The following is a 26,983-nucleotide window of genomic DNA, read 5'->3' as shown; positions in this document are numbered from 1 at the left end:
ATGGCAGCCACCAAGGACCCCATCCCTTCTGAGCAATTCACCAAAATCAAAGAGCTGGAGTTAGTGCCCACAAAAGGCCTGGAGGTGCAGAGAGAGGAGAACGGGTTGCGGAGAGGACAGAACCATCCCAGCCCTGGCGAGGTGGAGGCCAGGGGCAGCCACACCACCCTCCAGGCCAGGCCCTTGGAAGGACAGCAGGAGCTGCTGCCGGTCCCCGAGGGCGAGAAGCACATTCTGACCCTACAGGCCGTGCACCTTACCTCCCCAGACATGGGGCTGCAGGAGCTGGGCTGGCTGGGCGCATCGCACCCCCAGGAGGTGCCAGTGATGGTGCAGGAGGGCGAGAGGGTGGTCCCATCGCTGCTGTGGCTTAGCCAGGAGGCTCCACAGGGTGTGCAGCCGTGCGTGGCCATCAGTGTCCAGGAGCAGCTGTACCCGCTGCCCGGGCTAGAGGTGATGCAGTTCCACCTGCTGGAGGAGAACGTGACAGTGACTGTGAGCAATGAGGGCCCTGAGTTAGCCGGGAGCCTGGCTGAAAGCCCCGTGTTGACTAAGGTACCACTAGTTGAAGCAGGAACCCCCTTTCTGTCCACAAAAGCAAAAATAAAACTATTTTTAAATTGGCTTTTGTGCAGTATTACATATGGACAAGCTACTTTGCAGTTTAAAATTAAACACAGTTAAAATACTTACCATGGGTGCCCACGGCTTATGCTGAGGCTTAGGCTAAGATCAGGAGGATTGTGGTTGGAGGCCAGGCAAATAGTTCATGAGACTCCCCCCTATCTCCAAAATAACCAGAGCAAAATGGATTGGAGGTGTGGCTCAAGTGGTAACGTGCAGGCTTTGCCAGCATGAAGCCCTGAGTTCAAAAACCAGTCTGTCCCACAAACAAAACAAAACCAAAACGTGCCAGGAAAACCATGGGAGACCTTTATTTTAAAAAACAAGAGTTTTAAAATTTACACTGACTGGAATCCTGTAAGGTGCATGGTGTTTTATGTTTCATCTCCAAAACCCTAGTGTTAAGTAATGATGGCTTACAAATTGGGTTGTGATGCATAATATTTTACTACTATTATTATTTTATTTGTGGCAGTCCTGGTGTTTGAGCTCTGGGCTGTGCGCTTGCAAGGCAGGCACTGAACCCCCACGTGAGCCACGCCCTCAGCCCTGCAATGCATAGTGTAAATTTTTTTTTACTCTTCTTTATATATTTGGTAATTCTCAAGACAAGTTTACTGCGATAGTCATTAATAGTGCTGTGTTTGTGTGAATACTCATTTTTTGCGGTTAGCTTGAGGACGCTCAGGAGGACCTGCGGCCTGGCAGGGGACTGGCTGAGAGAGCAGGAGAACAGTTCTTCCTGGTAGAGGCTCGGCAGCCAGGAGAAGGGGGAAGAGAGGAGGTCGTTCTCACAATTTCCAACCTGAACGTGGAAGAGCCTCAAGGGAAGCCGGCGAGCGTGGAGAAAGCTGAAGTTGTGGACACTCAGAGGAAGCCAGCAGGTAGGGCTGTCCAAGCCGCTGCTGTTGCTCTTTGTGGAAGCAGTTGTCATTGAAGTTTTAAGTGGTTGACTTTTAGTTGCTTTCGGAACATCCAGAACTAGGGGAAATGTACAACCAATGTTCTGAACTGTGAAAAAAACCCAGTGGGTTTTGCATTTTGCACACAACCGTTTTAAAAGCACAGTAAAAAAATATTCCACAAAGTCTTGTGTGCATAAAAGAAGGCTAGGCCCTGGTCCCTGCCCTCTCCTTTGCAGCCCGGGGAGTGTTGGAAGGGGGGCAGATAAGCACAGTTCAGGTGATGAGCCCTGCCCACCAGGAGAGAGGGCAGAGCAAGGCTCCAGGCCCAGGAGCAGCAAAGCCTCCAGTGGGAGGCCAGGAGGAGGCCTGGGATGCCCTAAGATCAGGGTCCTGGCTCCAGGCTGCAGGAAGTGCGTGTTCTGCCTGTGGGTACAGATGGCTCTGTGGGGAGAGTCCCTGGGGATGGTGATCAGAGGCAGAAGGTCCTCGGAGGACTGAGACATGCCACCGAAATCACAGTGCAGCTGCTTTCCAGCAGCCCTCAGGATGAATTTGACCCTCAAAAACAACTTCTTTTTTAGAAATGTTAGTTTCTCAGTTGTTTATCAAGAAGGTGAGTTTTTAGCTCACCTTAAAAACCTGGGAACATTGGCCACTGCTCCCTCCCTCCTGGCAACAGGTGGCTCAGTGTGGAAGGGACAGCTGTGGCCAGCCACATGGTCATCCCTCCTCCCCTTAGGTCTCCTGCCGTGATACCTGGAGATGGAATTTACAGCTCCTACTTTACGTTAGCTTCGTCTATTTAATCGAGAGATGTACCCCCAAATTTCCAATCTCTAGCTTATTTTCAGACTTTTAGAACATTTGCAGTTTTGTGCATTGGTCACCACTGTAATTCTAGAACGTTTTTGTCACCCCCAAAAAAACCTCTGCTCATTGTCAGTCACTGTCCACTCCTGGCTTCCAGGTTCTAGCAACCGCCAGTCTACTATTTGTCTCTAGATTGTCCTGTTCTGGACATTTAATGTGAATGGAATCAGACACATACACCCCTGGCCTTCTATATCAGTATTCTCTCACTTAGCAAAGTTTAACATCTATCCATGCTAGACATGTAGTACTGCTTCATTTTTAATGACTACATAATATTCCACTGTATGGACATACCATTTGTATGTGCCACTGTAACCACTCATGCGCAAATTCTTGTTTGAACATCTGTTTTCAGTTTTGAGGGTATACACTGAGGAGCAGAATTGCTGGATTGTATGGTTACTCCATATTTAATGTTTTTATAGGTGTGTGCTTTCCAGGAAGGTGCTCTACCACTTGAGCCAGGCCCCAACCCTTTTTTGCTTTATTTTTTGGATAAGGTCTTTAAAATTTTTGTTTCCCTGGGCAGGCCTCAGCTGTGATCTTCTTACCTATACCTCCCACATAGCTGGGATCACAGAAGCATACTATCATGCTCGGCCTAGTGGTTGAGATGGGGTCTCACTAACTGTTTTGCCCAGGCTGCTCTTGGATCTCAATCCTCCCTGTCTCTGCCTCCCAAGTAGCTGAGCCTCCAAACCACCAGTTGAAGACTTTTGCATCAGTGTTCATAAGCGCTACTGGTCCATAGTGGTTCATCTTGTTTTTTGCCTTTTGATGCCTTTGGGTGGATTTGGTATTAGAGTAATATGACCTCACGTGACAAGGTTGGCTTTTCTGAGGAGTTTGAGGGTTGTTGTTCACAGCTCAGCATTCAGTAGAGGTAATCGGTGAAGCGGTCTGGCCATGGGATTCTTTTTCTTGGAAGTTGTTCAATTAATGACTTAGTCTCTTTACGGTTATAGGTTGACTCAGACTTTCTGTTTCTCTTTGAGTTAGTTTTGGTATAATTTGTGTGTTTCTAGGAATTTTCTATTTCATTTAAATTATCTAACGAGCTGATCTATAAATGTTCATGGTGTCCTCATAGTCCTTTTTCTGTTAGGTGAGTAGAAACGTCTCCCCCTCCTTCCTGATGGAGAGTTTTCATTTTCCCCTGGGTCACGAGTCTGGGTAAAAGTGTGTCAGGTTGACGCTTTCAAAGAACCAGCCTTGTTTCTGCTGATTTCCTCTCTTGGTTTTCTATTTAATTTATGCCCAGTCTAATGTCAGTATTTCCTTCTAGGACTTTGGGTTTAGTTGTATCTCCTTTTACTCACTCCTCAGGGTCTAAAGTTGGGTTATTGATCTTAAATATTTCTCTTTTTTAAAAACGTGGGTGTTTACAGCTAACGTGTTCCCTCTGAGCCCTGCTGTAGGCGCCTTGCCCAAGTTTTGGCGTCTGTGTTTCACTTTCACTCATCTCAGAGAACGTCAGTTTTCCTGTGACTTCTTCTTTGACCCATTCGTCATTCAGGGCTGTGTCCTTCAGCCTCCACACACTCGTGGCTTTTCCTCATTTCCTGTGATACTGATTTGCCGTTTCGTTCCATGGTTGTCCACAGGATTGCTGTCTTTTTTAGCTTACTGAGCGTTGTTTCACGGTCTGTCCTGGAGAATCTTCCACACTTCCTGAAGAGACTGTGGGCTCGTGTTCTGCTCTGGGGGCGGGGGCTGCAGATGTCCAGCCTGTCTGCAGGCTCGCCTATCTTGATGTCCATCATTGCTTCAAGTGGGGTACTGAAGTCTCCAGTTGTTACTGACCTGTCTGTTCCTACTTCAGTTGTGTCCGTCTTTGTGTCAGGTGTTTTGGGGCTGTGTTGTTAGGTGTGTATATGTTTACAGTGATTATATCTCCAAGATGGATGGGCCCTCTCATCCTTGTACAATGCCTTTTTGCCTTCATGGCAGTTTTTGTCTTAAAGTCTATACTGTTTGATACTAGCAGAGCCTCCCCAGCCCTCTTCTGGTTACTCGTTCTATGGAATTCTCTTTTTCCATATTAACTTTCAGCCTGTTTGTGTCTTTGAATCTAAAATGAGTCTCTAGTGCAAGGCACTTGGGTGGGTCATGTTTTTTATCCTTTCTGCAAATGTCCACCTTTCGATTGGAGAGTTCAGCCTTCTCACTGATGAGGAAGGACACGTGTCCTTGTTTCCGTGTCTCTTTTATGCCTCAGTCCCCATTTATGCCTGTCTAGTGTATCATTTATGCATATATAAATATTTATAAATATATATAACTGTATATATTTTTCCCTGTGGTGGCCCTTGAATTGGATTTAGCATCTCAGTTTACAACAGTCTACCTCAGAATAATGCCAATTTACTTTCAGTCATGTACTTTAAAACCCTTGTTCCTCTATAATTTTGCTCCCCGCCCCTTTCTGCTGTCACAGTCACGGAGTCACCATTGTGTCCTGTGTGCCTGTCAACACACTTTGTAATTATTGTCTGCTGCTGTCTTTTCTGGTTTTATAGTAGTAACTGTGTACTTGCCTGAATACTCTTAGGTCTTTGTGTGGACTCAGGTCACTCTCCAGGGTCTTTTCATTTCAGCCTGTGGGAGTCTCTTGGGCCTCAACAGCCCTGCCAGTGACATACTTCTCTTATTTGACGGATTTTTTTTTTCAGCACTTTGACCTTGCTGTCCCAGTGCCTTCTGGCTGCCAGAGCTTCAGTGACAAGTCAGCTGTTGTTCTTTCGAGTGCCCCTGGTCTGTGATGAGTCCCTGCTCTCCTGCTGCTCTCAGGATTCCCTCTCCGTCCTCCCCGTTGCTGTTGTTTTTTGAGACAGGGCCTTGTGATGCAGCCCAGGCTGGCCTCAAACTCATGATCCTGCTGCAGGCCCCTGCATGCTGGGATTACAAGTGTACACCATTACGCCCAGTCCCTCTCTTCCCAGCCACGCATCTTGACCAGCTAGGGGACATACATAGTGTGTCCTGTTGCTGAGTGACCACATTGGGCTGAGGTTACTCCAATTTGAACTGCTCATGAAGGCCTCACAAATGTCTTGTGTGTGTGCAGCAGTGACGAAACACACCTTCCGCTGCGGTGTCTGCATGTTCACCTCCTCCCGGATCTCCAGTTTAAATCGCCACGTGAAAACTCACACCAGTGAGAAGCCCCACGTGTGCCACCTCTGTCTGAAGGCTTTCCGCACCGTCACTCTGCTGCGGAACCATGTCAACACCCACACAGGTCAGGTGGCAGGCGGGTGGTTCCCCTGGGGAGTACGCTGAGCCCTCACCCATGCTGGTAATTACCTGTGGTCAGCCACCGTCCAAAATATCGAAGGGAAAATTCCCGAGACTGGGGGTGCAGTTCTGTGTTAGAGCACTTGCCTAGCGTGCACAAGTCCCTGGGTTCAATCCACAACACTGCAAAAAAAAAAAACCCCAAAATAAACAGTTCTTTAGTTTAAATAACTTTTATTATAGGATATTATTTATGTTCTATTTTATTAGTTGTTAATCTCTCTGTTGTCTGTTAATTTCTGACTTATAAATTAAACTTTATCATAGGTATGTATGTTTAGGACAAAACCTATTATACCTAGGGCTTGGGGCCACCTGCAGTTTCAGGCATCCATACAGCATCTCAGGACATATCTTCCAAGGATAAGGGATCTACTGTCATGTTTTACTTTATACTTTACTTTTACCCTTTTTTTCTTGAATTTCAGTTGAAAGCACTGAATTTACACGTTTAGGGTATTTGCAATTTCAAGAGCTTCTTAATTTTTGAAGCATTTTGAAACGGAGTGTAATTCAAAAGTTATAAAATCTTTGGAAATTTCTGAGGGTGCATCTTGTTTTAAAGGTGTAAGCCATGTGATTTTTTTTTTCAGGAACCAGGCCATATAAGTGTGGGGACTGTGACATGGCGTTCGTCACCAGTGGAGAGCTCGTGCGGCACAGGCGTTACAAACACACTCACGAAAAGCCCTTTAAATGCTCCATGTGCAAGTATGCAAGCGTCGAGGTGAGTCCACCTGGTACCCTAGGCTCCATGGCTCCTTGGTGAGAAATCACCACCAGCTCGTGCCTGTGGCTCACGCCTGTAATCCCAGCTACTCAGGAGGCAGAGGTCAGGAGGATCATGGTTCAAAGCCAGCCCTGGGCAGATAGTTTGCAAGTCCCTATCGCGAAAAAACTCAACCCAAAATAGGGCTGGTGAAGTGGCTCAAGTGGTAAGAGTGCCTGCTTAGCAAGGGTGAAGCCCTGAGTTTAAACCCCATGCCACCAAAAAAATTAAAACTAAAAATTAAAAAAAAAAAAAAAAAAAAAGAAGACTCTTGGTTTGGCTTAAGTGGTAGAATGCAAGCTTTGCAAGCACAAGGCCCTGAGTTCAAACCCCAGTCCCACCAAAAAAAAAAAGTGAAAATAAGGTGAAAGAAAAATCACTGTGAGAGTTGCGGTCAGCTCTACCGGTAGAACCTGGCACAGAACCAGTTTTACTAAAGACAGGATTTATTTTAGATCTGTGCAGGCAATAATATGCATTCTGTTTTCCAAATTTAAACTCGAAAATCAGATTTCTATTTTTCTTTTATTATTTCTTAGTGGTAATAGTATTTAAAGTTGTACCAGTCACAAATAAAATTACTGGTGGACAAGAAATAATTCCCAGACCTGCTGATGCGGTCTATCTTGTGTCTCACTCAGTGCACAGAATCAAAATATATTTGCTCAACGTGGCACAGACCCCATCAGAGGTTCTGCTGAGATGTTGAGCTTACTATAGTGCCTCTCAGTCAGATGTCCGGTGTCAGGCTTTCTTAGGCCCCTCAGACTTCAGTTCCAGGTCACGGTCATTAAAAGAGGTCACTTTACTTGTGACTGGCTCGCCAGTCCCCTAAATTAAGCAATGGCACGTGAATTGTCACTCTTCTGCCAGTCAGTTTGTGTTGGGAGCGCACTGGGCCCTGGTGGCAAGCCCAGTTGGGAAGGGGATGAACTGCACTCCAGGGGACTGAGTTAAAGGGGACAGCGAAAGTTTGACTCTAGTAATGAGGCAACCTTGTTTCATAAATGAGATTTCACAGACCAGGCAGAGTTTGACTCCAAGAACGTTTTTCAGCTCTTGCTATTTTTAAAGACTGTTTTTCATCTGAGTTAAAGGTTGTGGTGGTGGTGTGAGATCACACACAGAAGGTTAAGGCAGCACAGGCAGAAGGTTAGGGTCCCAGCTGAGGACCCTAAGCTGGGAACCACTTTCTGTTGGTGTCCCACCAGTTCTCAGCTGGAATTCCCACCCCTTGAGACCCCTGCCCTAGTATCAGAGCCCCCGTGCAGCCTGGGGACGGTCTACAGGGTGCTGGGCCTCTGCTGCTGCCCTTGCCCCATTTCAGCAGTTTTTGGCCCACTGGTCTGCATGGGGACTGGTGCCCGTGCCCTCCCATCCCATCCCTTCCAACACAGGCGGGAGGAACCGAGCCAGATAGGCCAGCTCCACTGCCTGCATCCCACTTGGAAGCCTCGCCTCTCACCTTACTGCAGCCTTGTGTGCTGCAGTGTTAAAAATTATTTTGCTTGGCTTTCTAAAATACTTACAGACATCCACCATTCTTCTACGACTCTTAGCTAAAGTGTTGGGCCTCAGTCTTGCTTTCAGCACCCCCCCACCTCCTTCTGTTCTTGAATGTTCTTTGAGGCTAGGTGTGTTCTCCACGTATGGGGGAGGCAGATGTGGTGTAGCCTTCCTGAGATCACGGGCCGGGTGGACGTGCGTTTCCTCCCAGATCCACAGCTCCCACGTGGCCTAACACCCTACTTCCTGCAAAGTGCACATGGGGGCCTGCGGTGGCGGAGAGCACACGCAGCGGGAGCAGTTCTAGAAGGCAGTGGACAGCTGGAGTGACTGCTGGAGGACATGCTTGCCATTTAACTAATGGTCTGGGGGACAGAATTAATCAAATTAGAACTTCTTATGAAGGAACCACTAACGCAGAGATACATACTTCACACAGGAGGCCTGGCTCCATCCGCCTGCCTCTGCTCTTGGGCCAGTGAGACTCAGATAGCGACATCCTTTGTGGATTTCCCCTCCCTCCCCATTTGACAACTAATGCTTAAGATACTTCATGTGAAAGCAGGTTTTCTGGCCGTTTTTTTTTTTTTCTTTTTGGTGGAACTGAGGTTTGAACTCAGGGCTTCACACTTGCAAAGCAGGTGCTCTACCACTTGAGCCATGTCTTTGGTCCATTTTGCTCTGGTTATTTTGGAGATGGGGAGCGGGGAGTCTCAAGAACTATTTGCCTAGGCTGGCCTTGAACTGCAGTTCTCCTGATCTCTGCCTCCCAAGTAGCTAGGATTACAGGCGTGAGCCACCGGCCCCCAGCCAGGTGTTTCTGGTCTTTGTGCCACCGCACTGCGAGCTAAACTCTGCTGCCATTGAGTTTATGTGGCCTGGAAATAAAACCACATATGGTGTTGAGTGGCAAGGTTTCACTTCTCCCTTTGTAAAGCAAAGTTGAATGCCAGCCTCTCAGTGAGGACAGTGCTGCTCATTGTCCCCAAAAGGGCCTTCTACACACGGATCAAAGGAAAAAGCCTCGCCCACAACAGAGAGCGGGAGGGAAAGGGGTCTTCGTGTTTTCAGCATGCAAAAACATACCCAGATGTTCAAATCTGGTTAACTTAAGCCCCTCCTGTGAAGCTGTCTAACTGAAGCCCCTGCCTGTGCTGAGTTCCTGTCCCCCATGTGTCCCAGGCCAGCAAACTGAAACGCCACATCCGCTCCCACACGGGCGAGCGTCCCTTCCAGTGCTGCCTCTGCAGCTATGCCAGCAAGGACACCTATAAGCTGAAACGTCACATGCGGACACACTCAGGTGAGAGCCCCACACAGCCCGACCGGAAGGCAGAGCTCTGCTTGTGGAAGCATCTGAGCCTCTAGAATGTACTCTTCAGGTCAGCTCCTATCTGCCTTGGGTTTGAGCCCAGGGCCTTGGGTTTGCTGGCAGCTATGCTGCCTCTTGAGTCATGCCCCCAGCCTGCTCAGGTCTTTTTGCCATGGTGTTTTGATCTGTACTTTAGCCTCTGTTAGCAACAAGGAAGACACATAATGACCTTGCAGCAGCTCCCTTTGACACACAAGCCATGTAGAGCCTTTGGCTCTGTGGCCTTGACGGTGATTAAAGAGTCTGCCAGTTAATTCACCGTCCAACATACAACAGACGTATTCATGTTTCGTGTGCCGTGTGAGGAACATGTGTGGGGGGTTGTTTGTGTGTGTTTCTCCACTTACATAACTCACAGATGAGCAGTCATACCCACCCCAGGCTGGCAGGGTGCCCCAGGCGTCAGGGAGCAGTTCTGGGCCACAAGGACCCTGCTATGCTCACATCGTGCTGTGTGACTTGACTTAGGGGCTGGATGCCAGTCAGACACCTAAACCTATGAGGAGGGGGTTGACGGGACAGAAGTCCCCAGTACCAGATGTCCTGTGGAAAGGACCAGGGAGGACCGGGCTTGAGGGGTGAAGCCACTCCCACAGGCTCATCTGGTGTCCATGTCGCAGGTGAGAAGCCCTACGAGTGCCCAGTCTGCCACGCCCGGTTCACCCAGAGCGGGACAATGAAGATACATGTTACACAGAAGCACAGTGAGAATGTCCCCAAATTCCAGTGTCCCCATTGTGCCACCATCATTGCAAGGAAGAGCGACCTGCGTGAGTGTCTGGTTTAACCCTCTTTCCTGGGCCATATTATCTATGACCAACCCTTGGGGCCTGCCAACCCGCTGAGCCTGCCAGAGCCCTGGAGGTGGCTTCTGGTCCCCAGGAACTATTCCTGGGGTCGAGTGTTTTTCAGAGGTCCTGTGGTGCCATCTGGTGGCCCAGCTGAATAAGTGCTGTTTCCCAGAATGATGTCAGGGTCCTGGTCTAAGCCTGTTCCTATACATGTGAGATGTCAGGGATATTTGTGCTCAAAACACTTTCACAGTATTGTTTTAGTCCACGCTGGGCCTGTTACTACAGATGAGAACAGTGGAGCTCAGAGACAGCCACCTGTTGGAGGGTCCCATGACCAGGGTACGAGTAGGCAGGTGGGTCATAGTTCAGGTGTCCCCGCCTCTCTCTGATCACATCAACAAGCCCTGCACACAACCTTCAGGGAACCAAGAGTCCAGAGTACGTGAGTCCTCACTTCAGGAAGATGCAGATTGTGACATGAAGTCACTTTCTCCTTGGTGAGCACCCCAGACACAGGGACAGCTCAGAACAGGAGTGGAATTACTGTGGCTAAGAGTTCACACGCTCAAGAGCCTGTGGGTGGGCGGCCAGCATGAGCCTGGGCCAGGGAGCCGCACCCTGTTTCTAGATCCCAGGCCTCTCTCTTCTGTGACCTTTTCTCTCTTTCCCAAATGTATGATTTCGTGACACTCAACACATCTTCACAAAAGTAAAAACTCCCTCACTTTGTCCTGAGAAATTCCAGAGACAGGATGAACGGTTCTGAAATAATTTTTAAAAAGGTGAAGGCGTTGACAGAACCTAGCTTCTGTTTTTCATCGAGAACTTCCTGTCAGTGTTGCCTTGGTTACCCGCACACCACCAAGCAGCCCGTGGGACTCAGTAGGACACAAGGATAATGAGCCACTTGCCAGCAAAGGATGTGAGACTTCTTTAAGTAGTAAAAGTAAAATTCTTGAGGAAAAGAATACACTTTTAATATACTGAAAGCGGATTGCCTCCACAGTGAGAATGACCAATGTGAGACTTCCTTGACTCTTCAACAAAGTAGTACACTGTGTCACATGCTGGGGGCTGACATGCTCTACATGACTGTCGGAGGCTGTGCAGACACTTGCTCTGGGAAACTGCACTCTTGGGGTATCTGAGTCAGATGTGCAGGGTGCTCCCCATCACACAGATGGGAGCTGCCTACCTCACACGGTGCCACTGAGCCACCACGCCGAGACCCAGTTGAGCAAGGAGGGAGTGTCCCCTGTCAGGTCCTTTGTTTCCCTCTCAGGTCAGGTGTAAGGTGGGGAATTACGGCACTGACTCCCAGCAAACATCTGGACTCAAGTTTTTAAGTCAGAAATACAGGTTGTATCTTTGTTGTGAAAAAAAAGTGGTATTTTCCTAAATTCTCCACTCGGGGCTGAAGTTCTCAGAGGGCTTGTTAAATGCATACTTGGGGTCCAATAGGGCCAAACTTACAGATCCTCCAACTCCAGCTTGAAGGAGTGACAGCAGCAGCTCTGAGCTGAGATGCTGGGACCCCTGGGCAGCGTGGGCCAGCATCTTGGAGGCATTTGTCATCCCCTCTCCCCTCCGGGTACAGCAGGTCTATGGTGGGTGGAGGCCTGGGACACTGCTGAGTACCCTGCAGGTGGGGACGTCTGCCCACCTTGCGTGGAAGGCTCAGGCTGGCATTTGTAGTGCTGAGGCTGAGAGACCTGGGGTGGAGTGGGATGGATTGGGGTGGAGTGGGATGGATGGGGGTGGGGTCGGCCTGACTGCCAGCTGCAGCCCCCACTGTGCTGTTCTGCCCATTTCAGACGTGCACATGCGTAATCTGCACACCTACAGCACTGCAGAGATGAAGTGCCGCTACTGCACGGCCGTCTTCCACGAGCGCTACGCCCTCCTGCAGCACCAGAAAGGCCACAAGAACGAGAAGAGGTTCAAGTGCGAGCACTGTGGCTATGCCTGCAAGCAGGTACTGGGCTCGGGTGGACTCGGGAAGGCACATTTGGGTGGAGGGAGGCTGGAGTAGGTTCTGTCACTTTGAAAAGTTGTTTCCTGGTCAGGACAACTAGGAGCAGCCAGAAGCCAGCAGGGAAAGGCAGCAGTGTTCACAGCCCAAGGCCCTGAGACCAGATGGCCCAACCAGCTAAACCACTGTCCCAGTAATGCCAGGGTGTCCCGTTACTTTGCCCTTTTTCTTGTTCTGTGTTTGCGGTGTGGGGGTTGAGCCCAGACCCTCGAGCAAGCTAGGCAATCACTCCACCACTCGAGCCATACCAGCAGTCCTCACCCTTTTTGCTGTTTTGTCATTTGGTGTCAGAGCAGTGTAGGTGCCTTCATACCGATTGCAGCAGTGACACTCCACAGGACTGGCTGTCACTGTGGTCTAGCAGCAGAAACAAAGGTCCATGTCACTCAAGAATGCCCTTGGTGACATAGTAGAACTGTGAGCTTACTAAATCTTCATCCTGAATACTTTCTCCTTAATGTCCTGTGTGACAAGAAATGTCGGAAAGCACTGCTGCTGCCTCCAGAAGCCTCAGGATCTTGCAGTGAAAGCCTTGGGGGATTGTTTAAATTTGTGGCTCAACTAGCCACTTTCCTGGGATGGTCACCATTTTCAATGGAAAGAGCAGGTGGTAGGTGAACTCTATACATGTAGTGACTAGGCGTTTGGAAGATGTTTTCTTGACAAAGAAAAATGTAATCTTGTCCCTTTAAGGGAAATGTGTTCCCACTGTTAGAATTTCAGCTTTCAAAAGGAAATTAGAATTTTGGAAAATATGTATTCACCACTGAGCTTTACAGTTTTCTAGTCCTTAAAGACTTTTCTGATAGGTGGGGGTGATTTTAAGAAAGCTGGGTTTTTTTATATATTGTGTGATGTCTATCTTCACAAAATCTTCATGGCTCAGTACAGCCATACCTTCCCAGTGACCAGTCTGTGATGTCACAGGGTCGTGCACGGGCGGAAGAGCCATGCAACACCCCAGGCAGATAAACACATCTTACCGCAATGGGGGGACAAAGGTGACTGGCATGTTTTCACATTCAACATTGCAAACTAAACTTATGTTTTGGTGTCACAGCCAAGAACAGTGTCCACAGTTATTTGGAAAAACAGTTGAAATCCTGCCTGCTTTCCTAACTGTGTGCTGGGAGTCCAGGTCTCCTTATCGCCCTCAGCCCAGCCCACAGATGGACAGACAGAAGCCCAGCTGGGGTCCACCCGGGTTCTTTTAGGAAGTTTCCAGGCTCAGGAAATGAAGACACAGGACAGTTGAACTCCAGAGAACTGTGAATAGTTTTGCATATAAGTAGACCTAAATTCTGCAACCTATATCTTAACTAGCCATCTTTTAATTACGAACAAAGACATTGCTTTTTGTTGTTTTGATTTGAAGAAAGATAATCTACTTTTACAGAAGTAAATTAGCATGCAGTTAGATCATTTTTAAATGAATTGATTTTCTTAACTTTTCAAAAAAACTTTTTTGGAATTTTAACAGTAAATATTACATGTCACCATATGAACAAAAGCTCTTAGGAGTCTGCAGTAAGTTTTTGGCGGGGGGGAGGAGAGGACTGAGGTTTGAACTCGGGGCGTGAAACACACTGAGCAAGCGCTGTACCACTGAGCCACACCTCCAGTCCATTTTGCTCTGGTTATTTTGGAAATGGAGTCTCACAAACTGTTTTTTCCAGGCTGGCCTCGAATTAATCTCAGCCTCCCACATAGCTAGGATTACAGGTGAGAGCCACCACACCCGGCTTGCTGTAATCTTTAAGAGCACAGTGGCCCCAGGATACTTCCAAGGGCTTGGAGCTAGTGTGACAGGTTTACCACGGGTTAGCCAAGGCTACTATGGTTCACAGTGTGGGCCGTAAGTAGGGAATGCTTTGATAAAAAGGGTTTTCAGGTAGGTTTTGAACATTAGAGTATTCTGAGGCTCCAGATCAGAGTTGCTAAAGCAGAGGGGGCATTATGGACCCAGACTGAGCAGAGCAGGCCCTGGAGGCCAAATAGGAGGGGGGCGTGAGAAGCAGAGAGCAGCCAGGCGTGAGGAGGCCAACCAGGGGCCTGAGACTGGAACCAGCTGGGGGATCCCAGCGCCAGGTCCTGGAGAGCCAGGCTCCTAGCTGGAACTCGGGGGACAAGGTCCTGGAAACTGAATGAGAAATGTGTAGGTGGGGGGTGGAGTGGATGTGCTGCAGGAGTCAGAGTAGAGAGATGGGAAGCAAGAGCACCAATTAAGTTGGTAACCGTAATGCAGAAGTGACCACAATGTGGAAGTGACCGTGCATTTAATTAGAAAAACCGCAGCATTTGAAGTGAAGCAGCAAGTGTGTGCTTTTAGGTAGCTTTACACCTGGTTTTGGTCCTGATTTCCCAAGTTCTTACAAGTCTTCTTTTAAACCTTAGGTTGCATCTTTGCTAAGAACAGTTATTTTCACCATTATGTTTTAAAAATCAGTGCTAATATCTGACATCATTGTATGGGATGTAGATGGAAGGAAAACTATTTAGATAATTAACACACTTTGGCCTCACACATCTGCTGCTTTAAACTCTCCACCTTAGACCTGTGAGTCTGCGGGCTCTCTCTGTCCCCCATCCCCTCCGCCCTCCCCCCAACCCCGCCCTGCCCCATGAACCAGGTAACCACAAATGTTCCTATGTGATGATCCTCCAGATACCCGGCGTCCTGGGAGGGGCCGGGATGGTCATCTTGTCACTTCCAGAGTGTGCTCTCCCGCAGGCCTGAAAATCCAGAAGGAATTAGTGACGAGAACTCTGTGACAGTGGCGGCTAAGTGCCAGCCTGTCTCAGACACCACGAGGAGACCCTCCTGCGGCTTGGAGATGGGCTCCGGGTGTCTAGCTTGGCATACGATGTCCTGGGGGAGGATGAGCATTTTGTAGGATAAATGTTGGAGCTCTTCCCTGGGTCAGCGTGTTCCTCCCCTTCTCCAGGAGCGGCATATGACGATCCATGTGCGCACGCACACGGGAGAGAAGCCCTTCACCTGCCCATCCTGCCCCAAGTGTTTCCGGCAGAAGCAGCTGCTGAGTGTGCACTGGAAGAGATGCCACGACGCCAGCTTCGTCCCCACTGTGCACAAATGCCCTAAGTGTGGCAAAGGCTTTTCCCGCTGGGTAAGCTTCCTCAGCTGCAGCAAATCCCAGAAAAGATCCCTCCATCCCAGAAGCCAGGGCCACTCCAGGAGGGCTGACCAGCCCTCAAGGTAGCAAGCACCTCCTGCACTGCACAAAATGCTTAGCATTTTGGAGCCGAGAAACTTGAAGGATTTGGTGAGTAGGTGGTCTTCCCTGCCACAGGATCTTGCAAGTCATTTTGGGGCAACCTCAGGTTTGAAGGGTGAGGTTAAATGGCTCCTATGAACCCAATGTAGGACATAGCTTCCCAGAGAAACATGGCTGTCACACGTGGCTCAGATGCTCTGAGACCCCAGTTGCCTGTGCAGGCTTGTATTTTCCTAGATAGTGTATAGCTCCTCAAAACTTCGCTCTTGGTTTCCAGGGGTCGGGAACTAGGCAGTGGCGGGGTGGGGGGGGTCGGCTGGGTGGCTCTGATTCGGGTCCATCAGGTTGCTGGCAGAATGTGCCCAGGGGCTGTGATGTGGCAGTGCCGGGCCGGCCCGAGGATCATCCTCCACCATGCTCCCAGTAGCTGTGGGCACAAGACCTCCCCATGGAGCTACTCAGGTATCGTTGGGACCAGAAAAGGGAGAGGAGGAGGAAACCCAGGGTCTTGATGTTCTAGTCCTAAAGTGACACAGGTCATTTCTATGTATTAGGACAAATCCATAATCCAGTGCAAGCTCAAGAGCGTCAGAGAACCTGTGGACGTTTTGCAACCAACGCATCCATGGGTGGTCTGTGCTCCATCCCAGTTTTATAAAGTTCTGAGTTATGTGGAGTTGACTGGGATTTGAATTCTGGGACTCATCTGTGAGGCAGGTGCTCTACCACTTGAGCCACAGCCCCCGCCCTGGAGTTGACTTTTTGTGGTGGAAGCTTTATCTTTTCTCTTAAAAGGAAGTAACAGGGTAACTAGCTGCATTTCCCGAGTGTCAGAGTGGGATAGCCGGGGAAGCTTGACCCTGTTGGCACAAAACTTCAGGTCTACATGTGGCTCTGGAGCAGAACAGTGTCACAACCGAATCAAAGTGAGAAGTGAGGTGGTGGCAGTGGAGACCTCAGGCAGAAGCTGCCTTTCCATGTGAGAAACGGAAGCAGAGAGAAGACTGAGTAGGCCTCACACCATCCCCTGGGACAATCGGAAGTCTCCAGACGGTTCTTCCGTTCAAGAGAGAACATCTGGACTGGTATTGAGAATGGGTGAGGAGCTCTCCCAGCCTAATAATAATTAGACAAATACCCAATTGAAAACAGGCAAGCTGGACGTGGTGTTCACACGTGTAATGCCAGCACTTGGGAGGCTGAGACAGGGGGATTGAGAGTTCCAGGTCAGCCTGGGCTGCACAGCACAACCCTGTCTCAAAATAAAACAAAACAAAAAGCTACAACTCAGTCAAAAATACCTAAACAGACATTTCTCCAAGGAAACCATTCAGATCACTGAGGAGCATGTGGAAGGCCGTGCAGCACCATCGGTCGTGATGGAAACAGAAATTGAAGCCTCCATGAAGACTGGAAAATCGGGGCCTCATAAATCACTCATGGGATTGTTGTATGCTGAAGTCACCTTGGAAAGTGGCAGGGCCTCAAAAAATGAGTGACCAAATGACCAGTTTCCAGATAGATACTCAAAAGAATTGAAAACGTTTATGGCACATGGAACCTCACGCACAAATGTTAACAGTAGCACTATTCACAATACAGCCAAGAAGTGTGAATTATCCCGATGTCCATCAAGTGACGAATAGCTACAGAACATGTGGTCTGTCCATCCGATGAAATACTTGGCTATGAAAAGGAGCAAAGAGCTGATTCTTACTACAGTGCACCTTGAGAGAAACCAGACACAGAAGGCCACATATTGCAAGATTCTGTTTTCCACTGAAAAAATCGGTCAGCTGCTGCCAGGATGGAGGAGTGAGGGGGTGGTCAGAGGGCTGCTGATGGGGTATGGGGTTTCCTTTGGGGGTAACAAAATGCTATAAAAGTAGGTCTGTGAACACTGGAAGAACCATGTTTTAAGCAGGTGAATCGTCTTGTTACCTGGCCCACATCTTCACAAAGCTGTTAAAAATAAAGCCTATCTGGATCTCAAATTCAACTTAACTTCTCTAAAAGTAAAAGTTTTCACACACACACACACACACACACACAAATGCACAGTTTGGCTCCCAGAATGTCACAGGCCAGACGCTGTCCCTCCCAGTGAGGGCCCTGGTGTACACTCGGTGCTGGCTTCTTGGTTTTCTTTTAGGCTTGGGTTTGTCACATTCATTCACCCTCTGAAGTCCAGACTGCACTAAATGTAGGTTGACCTAAAACCTTCACCCAACCATTTATCTATTTATTGCTTATTTATGGTGCTGGGAATGGAACTAGGCCTCACGCCTGCTGGCAACAGCTTGTCCTCTGAGCTGCATCCCCAGCCCAGCTACTTTTAAAGGCCATGAGTGTTCATGTCTGTGTTTTGTTAATACAGAGCTGTGTCAGGAGCTCTCAGCCCTCAGCATGGTGGCATCTTGGGGCCACTGTGTGGTCACGTATGCATTTCACCAGGGAACAGACCATGGCTTCCTTCATGTTCTGAAAGGAGCTCTTAACCTCCCAAGAGACTCGGTTTATTCCTAATCATCCTGGAAAACAAGATGACAAACTTTTCGTCAAGGGCCCCAGAGGGAAGGTCCCCAGCTTCTCAGGCCAGATGGCCTCTGGCCCACCTTAAATCCTTCATTGTCCACAGAGCAGCCGCTAACGGACAGTCTGTAAGTGACCACTGTGGCTGTGCTCTGATGAAACCTGCTGCAGGCCAACCCCAATGGCTAAGCACAAGTGGGAGGACTGAGGTGACCTGCACTTGCCTGCTTACCTGTTAACTCCACCCTCCCGCCAGGAAGCAGGACGGTCCTGCCAGGCACAGGCCAAGGTCAGACTAAAACTTTAGGGGCCAGGGTTACATAATCAGCAAATTCAGAGCCAAGATCGCTTTTCAGCTTTGCACATGAACTTTCCAAATAGCCAAAAAGTGTGAATTATCCTGATGTCTATCAAGTGACGAATAGCTACAGTACATATGGTCTGTCCATCCGATGAAATACTTGGCCATGAAAAGGAGCAAAGAGCTGATTCTTGCTACAGTGCACCTTGAGAGAAACCAGACACTCAGAAGGCCACATATTGCAAGATTCTCTTTTGCAGCTGATTTTAATTGTGATGTTCACTACACAAGAATGTCACCAATGGGCTTGGCTAGGACATCCTTGCTTTCCTCTGTTCTCAATGTCACATGCAGGTTTAGCAGCTGCCATCTGTATCCTTGGAGCTCAGTGGGGTCAGGGGAGCAGCCAGTAGGACAGGCCATCTCCATGGTCTGTCATTGCTGTAAAATTTGGTGGATGTGTTGTATTTCCAGCTTAATACGAGTGCTCACATTAAAGGGTATAGAAGTGTTTTAGAAAAATAAATTACAACTTCTTTTTGTTTTAAACATTTTTATTAGCACAGATTAGTTATCCAGGGTGTTCGTGGTGACATTTCCATGTATGCTTTCCATAGATGCATGTTTCCATTTGTGAAACTTTCTCTTAATTACCTGACCTTTTGGAGCTCTACTGCCTGTGCCCACAGCTTCCAGTGTTTTCCTTCTTTCCTGTAGCAGTGTCAGATCTCACATTAAGATATTTGATCCACTTGGAATTGTATTAGTACAAGGTGAGAGACAGGGATCTAATTTCAGTCTTCTACAGGGGAATATCCAGTTTTCCCAGTACCATTTGTTGAAGAGACTGACATTTTCTGCAATGCACATTTTCAATTCCTTCAACAAAAATCAAGTGACTGCACCTGTGGGTTTGTGTCTGGGTCTTCTGATCCACTGTCTTCATGTCTGTTTCTGTGCCAGTCCCATACTGGTTTTCCTGCTATGGCGCTGTAGTGTAGTTTGAAGTCAGGTATTGTGATGCCTCCTGCATTGCTCTTTTTGCTCGGGATTGCCTTGGCTATTCGAGGTCTTTGTGCTTCCATATGAACTTGAGGATTGGCTTTTCTGTCGCTGTGATGAACCTCATTGGCATTTTGATGGGAATTGCATTGAACACGTAGATTGCTTTTGGTAATATAGCCATATTCACAGCATTCAATTTCTTTATTCAGTGATTTATAGTTTTCATTGTATATAGGTCCCTCACTTCCTTCATGCAATTTATTCCTAGGTATTTTGGGTTTTTTGAGGCTATTATAAATTAGATTATTTTCTTGATTTCATTCTCAGTCTGTTCATTGTTGGTACGTAAAAAAACTAATGATTTTTGTATGTTCATTTTGTATCCTGCTACTTTGCTCAGAGTAAAGACAAACTCTCTTTGAGAGTTTTTTGCTGGAATTTTTAGTCTTTTAGGTGTCATCTACAAATAGGGATAATATGACTTCTTCTCTACTTGAATCCCTTTTATTTCTTCCGTCTTATTTGTCTAGCTAGTACAAATATTGTATAGAGTGAGAAGAGTGGACACCCTTGTCTCATTCCTGCCTTTATAGGAAATGGTTTCAGTTTTCCCCATTTAGCATGATGCTGGCTATAGGACTGTCTTATATGGACTTTATTATGGTGAGGAACATTCCTTCTGTTACTAGTTTCTTCAGAGCTTTTATCTTGAAGCCATGCTGAATTTTGTCATACTGCATTGTCTGTGTCTGTTGAGAGGATCATGTGATTTTGTCCTTGTTCCTGCTTCTGTGCTATGTTACATTTATTGATTTGTATATATTGCACCATTTCTGCATCCCTGGAATAAAAGCAACTTGATCGTAGTGTCTGATCTTTTTGATATGTCGTTGAATTTGGTTTACCAGCATTTTGTGGAGAATTTTTGCATCTGTGTTCATTAACGAGATTGACCTGTGGTTATCTTTTTTTGTTTCATCCTCATCTGGTTTTGGAATGAGTATAATACTGGCTTAATAGAATGAATTTGGTAATGTAGCTTCCTTTTCTATTTCCTGGAGGAGTTTCAGGAATATTGGTATTACTTCTTCTTGTTGTTCTTTTGTTGTTGGTGGTGGTGGTATGTTTTCTTTTTTGGTGCTGGGAATCAAACCCAGGGCCTTGCATGCTAGGCAAGTGCTTTACCACTGAGCTACATCACAGCTCTAAGTCTTTTTTTTTTTTTGGCAGTACTGGGATTTGAACTCAGGGCCTGCACTTTGAGCCACTCCACTAGCCCTTTTTTGTTAAGGTTTTTTTTCACTATACAGTCTCACAAACTATTTGCCCAGGTTGGCTTCAAATGGCGATCCTACTGATCTCTGCCTCCTGAGTAGCTAGGATTACAGGTGTGAGCCACCAGCGCCTGGCGTGTAAGTCTTCTTTATAGGTCTGGCAGAATTCAGAAGTGAATCCTTTGGGTCCTGGGCTTTTCTTCATTGGGAGACTTTTTATTACTTATTCAATATCATTGCTTATTATAGATCTATTTAGGTGGCTTATATCCTCTTGGTTCGATTTTGGTTGGTTAAATGCATCTAGAAATCTATCCATTTCTTTTGAATTTTCCAGTTTATTTAAATACAAGCTTCACAGTGTTCCCTGTGATCCTCTGGGTTTCATTGGTATTTGTTGTGATATCCCCTTTTTCATTTCTAATCTTATTAATTTGGGTCTTTCCTTCTAATCAGAATGGTTATGGGTTTGCCAATTTTATTTATCTTTTCAAAGAATCAACTTTCTTTGTTTCATTGATTCTTTGTATAGTTTTTTTGGTCTCTGTTTCATTGATTTCAGACCCCATTTTTATTATTTCTTTCCTCTACTAATTTTAGGTTTAGCTTGTTCTTATTTTTCTAGGAGCTTGTGGTATAGCTTCAGGTTGCTCATTTATGATCTCTGTTTTTGAAAGTAGGCACTCATAGCTCTAAACTTACCCCTTAGCACTGCCTTTGCTGTGTCCCATGGTTCTGGTAGGTTGTGTTTTCATTTTCATTAGATTCCAGGAACTTTTTTTATTCCCACCCCACCTCTTATTTCTTCAGTGACCCACTATGTTGTTCAGTCTCTGTGTGTTGGAATATTTTCTGTAGTTTCTTTTGTTGCTGAGTTCTAGTCTTATTTCATTGTGTCTGATATTTTCAGTTTTCTTGTATTTGAGAAGACTTGCTTTGTGTCCTAAAATATGATATATCTTGGAGAAAGTTCCGTGAGCTGCTGAGAAGAATGTATATCGTGCTGCTACTGGATGAAATACTCTGTAGATGTCTGTTAAGTCCATTTGGTCTATGGTATCATGTAATTCTGAGGTTTCTTTGTTGATTTTTTTGTCTGGATGACCTATGCATTGGTGGCAATGGGTATTGAAGTCTTCCGCTATCAGTGTGTTGGGGTCTATCTGTGCTTTTAAGTCCAGGAGTGTTCGTTTAATGAAGCTGGCACACCTCAGTGAACCATTGCCATTTCCTCTTTATGTGTTGATCCTTTTATTAGTATGGAGTACCTTCTTTGTCTCTTCTGACTATTTTAGATTTGTAGTCTGTTTGATCCAATGTAAGTATAGCTACTCCTGTCTGTTTTCAGGGTCCATTTGCTTGGAAAATCTTTTTCTACCCTTTCACCCTAAGCCAATGTTTGTTTTTGTCGGTGAGATGCATTTCTTACAGGCAACAAATTTGGGGGTCTTACTTTTTAATCCAGCTCACCAATCTTTGTCTTTTGATTGGAGAGTTGAGACTATAACATTCAGTGTTAGTATTGCAAGGTATGTGATAACTCCTGCCATTTTGTTGCTTTTTTTAGTGTTACTACTCTCCATTCACATATCTGTTCATTAGTGAGATTGAGTTATTCCCATACTTTCCTGGCTATATTTACCTTCATTTTCTGCGTGTAAAATTCCTTTCAGTATCTTCTGGAGTATAGTTTTAGTGGTTTAGTTTCTGTTATTATGGAAAGTTTTTATTTCTCCTTCAATTAGGAATGATAGCTTTGCTGGATAGAGTAATCTAGGTTTGAAATTATTTTCTTTCATTACTTGAAATAACCTCATTCCATGCCCTCCTTACTTTTAATGTTTCTGTTGAAAAATCCATACATTGATGGATTTGCCTTTATAGGTGACCTGGCATTTCTCCCTTGCAACTTTCAAAATTCTAACCTTGTTCTATACTTAATGTTTTAACTATAATATGCTGTGGAGAGTTTCTATTTTGGTCGTGTCTGTTTGGAGCACTGGAGGCCTCAAGATCTTGGAAGTTTTCTACTGTTTTGTTGAATATATTTCCTATGCCTTTGCTTTCACCTCTTCTTCAACACCCATGATGCATAGGTTTGATCTTTTAATGGAGACATAGAATTCTTGCCTGTTCTTTTTGTATTTCTTTATTTTTTTCTATGTATTCATCTGGTTTGTTTCTGTTATATGTACTTTGTCTTCAAGCCCTGAAATTCTGTCTTCCATTTGTTCCAGTTTGCTGGAGAGGCTTTCCGTTGAGTTTTTTTATTTGACTTAAGACGCTTTTTATTTCCAGAGCTTCAATTTGGATTTTTTGAGGCTTTTTATGTCCTTATTAAATTCCCCTTTTATGTCTTATATTGTCTTCATTATTTCATTTAGCTGTTTATTTGCATCCTCCTTGCATTTATTAAGCTGTTTGTATACTCTTAGAGTCCATTCATTTGCTTCTCTGCCTTTTCATTGAACTCATTTAGCTGTTTATTCAGTCTCTTTGATCTCATGGACTTGTTTTTGCATGTCTTCTTTAATCTCATTAATTGTTCTTACCATCATTATTTTGAGTTAGAAATTGAGGTTCCATCCTCCTCACTATCCAATATCCTCTGTTGTATGATTGTTGACCTTTTGAGGAGTCATATTCCCCTGCCTTTTCATAGTTCTTGTGCCTCTATTTTGAGATTTTCTCATCTGCAGTTTATTAGCTGGTTGGGGGTTTTTGTCACCTGAAGTCTTTCCCTTGAATTATTTTCTGTGTTCTAGCAGGACTGGTTATTAGCTAAGTTGTGTTATTTCTGGGGGTAAAACTTAGCAGTCACAAACTCATCAATACCAGTCCAGGTACGTACATGAAGCAGAATACCTTTGCAGTATTCTCTGTCCCGTCATGTTATATACAAAGAAGACTAGAATTCTTGTATGGTAGGGAGTTAGAAAAATAAAACTTGTTTTGCAAGTTAAAACCTAGGGTACTAAAAATAAAGAGAGTGGGAAGGAGATAAGGAACAAGGAAAATGGAAGGGGGAGAGAAGATGGGAGGGCTGCAAGTAAACAAGACCCTGCTGTGAGAGGGACAGTTCAGTTGTTGTGAGAAAGGTGCTATTTCCAGGGATGATGGAAGGATAGACAGATCAAGAGTAATGCAAGAAGGAGGTAGAGTAAACCACCTGTTGATTGGTTTGTAAGCAAGAGATAGGAAAAGTGAAGGGAAAAAGAGAAAAAAATTAAAAATGAATAAGGTGAAAAAAGTTGGCAATATATGAGGGATAGACAAAAGAAAACAAAAACATTCAAAGTCTGAATTTCTTCCTTGTTACAGAGAAGAATGTATGTCTTCTGTGCTCTGTTTGTACACTGGATGCTCCCCTCTGGTCTCTGGTCCTCAGTGTTTCATCCGTACTTCTGTTGTATTTACTCACATGTCCCCAGGGGGACTGTGGATTAGGAAAGCTGCTGGAGTGAAGTTAGGCAGCTCAGAGTGTGTGAGTTAGCCATTATGGCAAATGAGAAAGAAAAAGCAGACATTCTCAGTTGCGAGTTCTCCAAGCACAGCTAGTGGGTTAGGAAACCTTGTCAGTGATGAGCTTTTTGCTCTTTCCCCCCTAGTCCTCCAGGACAACATTTCACCTGGGGAGTAATGGGTGAATGACCCCTGTCACTTGTGTGTGTGTGTACGCTGCTGGGTTGGCTGGTAAGTTAGGGCTCTAGCTACCTGGCCAGCTCCTTGTTTTGGGATCCAGACCTGGATGCTGAGCTCTAGCCAGTTAGCCTGCTGGCCCTGCCCCTCCTTGGGATAGAGATGCTGGACTAAGTGGCTTTCTCCCACCCTTGTCAGGCCAGTCTGGGAGTCTTCAATCTGCCCACTTAGCCAAAGGATTTCTTGGAATTGGTGGGGTAGGGGGTGGTACCGATTCAGCCAGTTTAGTCACCAGATTTCTCAGAGGTCGGCTTAATTTGCTCCCACCCACTGAGCTGGCCTGCGCAGCCCTCAGGACTGAAAACAGTTAACTCACCTGATTGGTTTGTATTAGAGGGGACTCAGGTCAGTGGTCAGCTACTGTCCCTTCATGTTGTGATTTTGCACTCAGGGTAGTCCTGGTGAGCAGGAAGCAGTTCATGTCCAGATGGAGAAAAAAAAAAAGCCAAACAAACAGCAGAACTCAGGTTGGGTGCAAATGGAGCAGGTCCCAGTCCATGTCCATGAGTCCACAGTGGATTTTTGCACTTTTAGAAGCTTAGTTAGAAGTTAGTAACACTAGCTACAGGTTGTCCTTATACGGGCACCCTCTTTTTTAGCATACTAACTTGCCCACCTACCCTTGCAGCCACAAACCTGAGGTTTTCTTTCAAATTCTTAGAGACTCAGGAAAGTGGTATCTATCAACAACCCACCGTCTTGCCTCTCTTACTGACTTCTATTTAAAAAACTGAAAACAAGCTAGTTTTTTTTCTAGACCTAAACACAGTAGGAAGGGTCATCTGAAAAATGTGATTATTTTTTTATCTGAGATCATAAAAGGTAATGTTGCCTGCTGTTGTCCTGTCAGTCTATAAACCATGTGTTGTGAACTACAGTTAGGGACACAGACGCTCATTGTGTGATGTGTCATCTCTCCCACAGAATAACATGAACCGACACGCTGAGAAGTGTGTATTGGAGGAAAAGAGGGTGAGCACCTCAGGAAAAGGAAGGCGAATGAGAAAGAAAAAGCAGACATTCTCGAAAGAAGCAGGAAAGGATGACGGTACCTCATTTTAAATAAATTAGTTTTTAATTTGGCAGTGATTTCCCAACTGAGTGCAGGGGTCAAATATGCATCTGCCCAGTGGTCAGTCTGAGGCAGTCCCCCCACCCAAACCTGGAACACCTGGCCGTGGTCGGGCTCTTTACCGCTCCCCGCCATGTTGGGCCGTGTTGGTGGCCAGTGAGGCAGAACAGCTCTCCTCTTAGATGGCAGTGGTGTGGAAGGAGAAAGCATGAGAACCTGGGTGGGCACAGCCCTGTCACATGGGTCCTTTTGAGCCATGTCCACATGCTGACTGACGCACCTGTGTATGTGCGCACACAACACACATTCTCTCTCATACCCTGCTTACACCTGCACCACACCTCTGTGCCTCACACACCTGTGCCACACACACACCTGCACCATGCACACCTGAGTCTCACACAGACACCTACAGCATGCACACACCTGTGCCATGGGTACCTGCACCATACACACCTGTGTCATACACCTACACCTGGTCCACATTGCACCCACAGTCCGCCCACACCCTCTCTGTGGTCCCGGTGATGCCTAGGGTGGGTTGCTGGTGACTTGGAGCTCCCTCCCTCCTGCTCTGAGGACAAGAGAGAGCGTTCCTCAGCAGAGGAGCTGCTCTCCTGTGCCCCAGGCTCAGTCCATCCAAAATGGAAAGCTCATCCCTCAACCTCCACCGTTCTCCTGCAGACTCACCCACGGCCACCTGTGGGCTGCTCCACCCATGCATCTGAGTCACCTGACCTCGGACTTCAGCTCCTGCAGCCCTAGCATGCCCCCCATCCCACTGCTTGCCTCACCTTTGTCAGGACCTTGACCAGAACAAGTCCTCAGTCTGTGTTCGAGGGGACAGGTGTCCTGGGAGCAGTGTTCTGGGGACTGTGAAACAAGGCTGGGTGAGCAGGAGCGTGCCGTGGGCATTTCATGGTCTCTTCCTCTAGTGCCCACGAGGCCCCACAAAGGACTCCCTGGCCCAGTGTCTCTCAGGTGGAGGCTGGGCATCCCTGATTTAGAGCTGACAGCTCACATCAGAACATCTCCAGCCCCACATATTCTCGCTTCCTCACACTCACTGCCACGTAAAACTCAAGTGATGATTGTCTCCAAAATCCGTCTGCACGTTTACCAGCTCACATGTCTCTGCTTTCATTTGAATTTCCTTGCCCTGTGTCTTCTTTCCAAGACGCTGCTGCCGGGGAGGCCACCACCATGAGGGGGACACAGCTCCCAGGGGAGATGTCTCCTGTCCACTGTGAAGACGGCTCGGCTGGGAGCGGGTCCCTGCCAGAAGCCATGACCTGTGAGATGATCCTTAACCTGATGGATAAGTGACAGCCTCTCCACCTTACACTCTTTAGTTCTAAAGCCAGGTAGAAACACTTAGCATCTTCTTTGAAACACGTTCATGACAAGATGGTCACTAGTTCTCCCAAGTTAGAGAAGTGGTGTGGAGTCGTTTGCCCATTAGGGGCCGGATATCTCAAAAACAAAAGTTGTAGGTATTTGACTAAAGGCTTAAACTTAAATCAGAAGGGAACACCTCACACCTATGAATTAGTTCCCTTGCTACCAGCAGGGTGGCCCCCAAGGAGGGAGCAATGAGTTTTGGGGAATAGTTATTTCTGTAGGAGTTTAGACCAGCTGCTGCTTCCACAGTACTAGAGAGCTGTACGTGAAATTGCACACACCCACGATGTT

General features: G+C 46.7%; 1 protein-coding gene across 1 annotated transcript; it reads left to right on the top strand.

Annotated features, from left to right (window-relative positions):
• On the top strand, positions 1-26,983 carry Ctcfl (CCCTC-binding factor like). Its single transcript, XM_020152655.2, has 10 exons — positions 1-555; positions 1,298-1,508; positions 5,473-5,643; positions 6,293-6,426; positions 9,157-9,277; positions 9,967-10,116; positions 11,955-12,115; positions 15,118-15,300; positions 25,144-25,267; positions 26,469-26,983. Exons 1-10 carry the CDS (start codon positions 1-3, stop codon positions 26,615-26,617), a joined length of 1,959 nt encoding a protein of 652 aa, XP_020008244.2. The 3' UTR covers positions 26,618-26,983.

The sequence above is a fragment of the Castor canadensis genome, chromosome 5 (genome assembly GCF_047511655.1).
Source record: "Castor canadensis chromosome 5, mCasCan1.hap1v2, whole genome shotgun sequence".
In the NCBI taxonomy this organism is placed as follows: Eukaryota; Metazoa; Chordata; class Mammalia; order Rodentia; family Castoridae; genus Castor; species Castor canadensis.
This window is presented reverse-complemented; position numbering and strand designations above follow the sequence as displayed.

Bases quoted from the DNA above. Each gene is read 5' to 3' on its own strand.
- Ctcfl (XM_020152655.2), top strand. From the start codon at position 1: ATGGCAGCCACCAAGGACCCCATCCCTTCTGAGCAATTCACCAAAATC. The intron at 556-1,297 runs GTACCACTAGTT...TTTTGCGGTTAG, and splicing joins AAAGCCCCGTGTTGACTAAG to CTTGAGGACGCTCAGGAGGA. The intron at 12,116-15,117 runs GTACTGGGCTCG...CCCCTTCTCCAG, and splicing joins GTGGCTATGCCTGCAAGCAG to GAGCGGCATATGACGATCCA.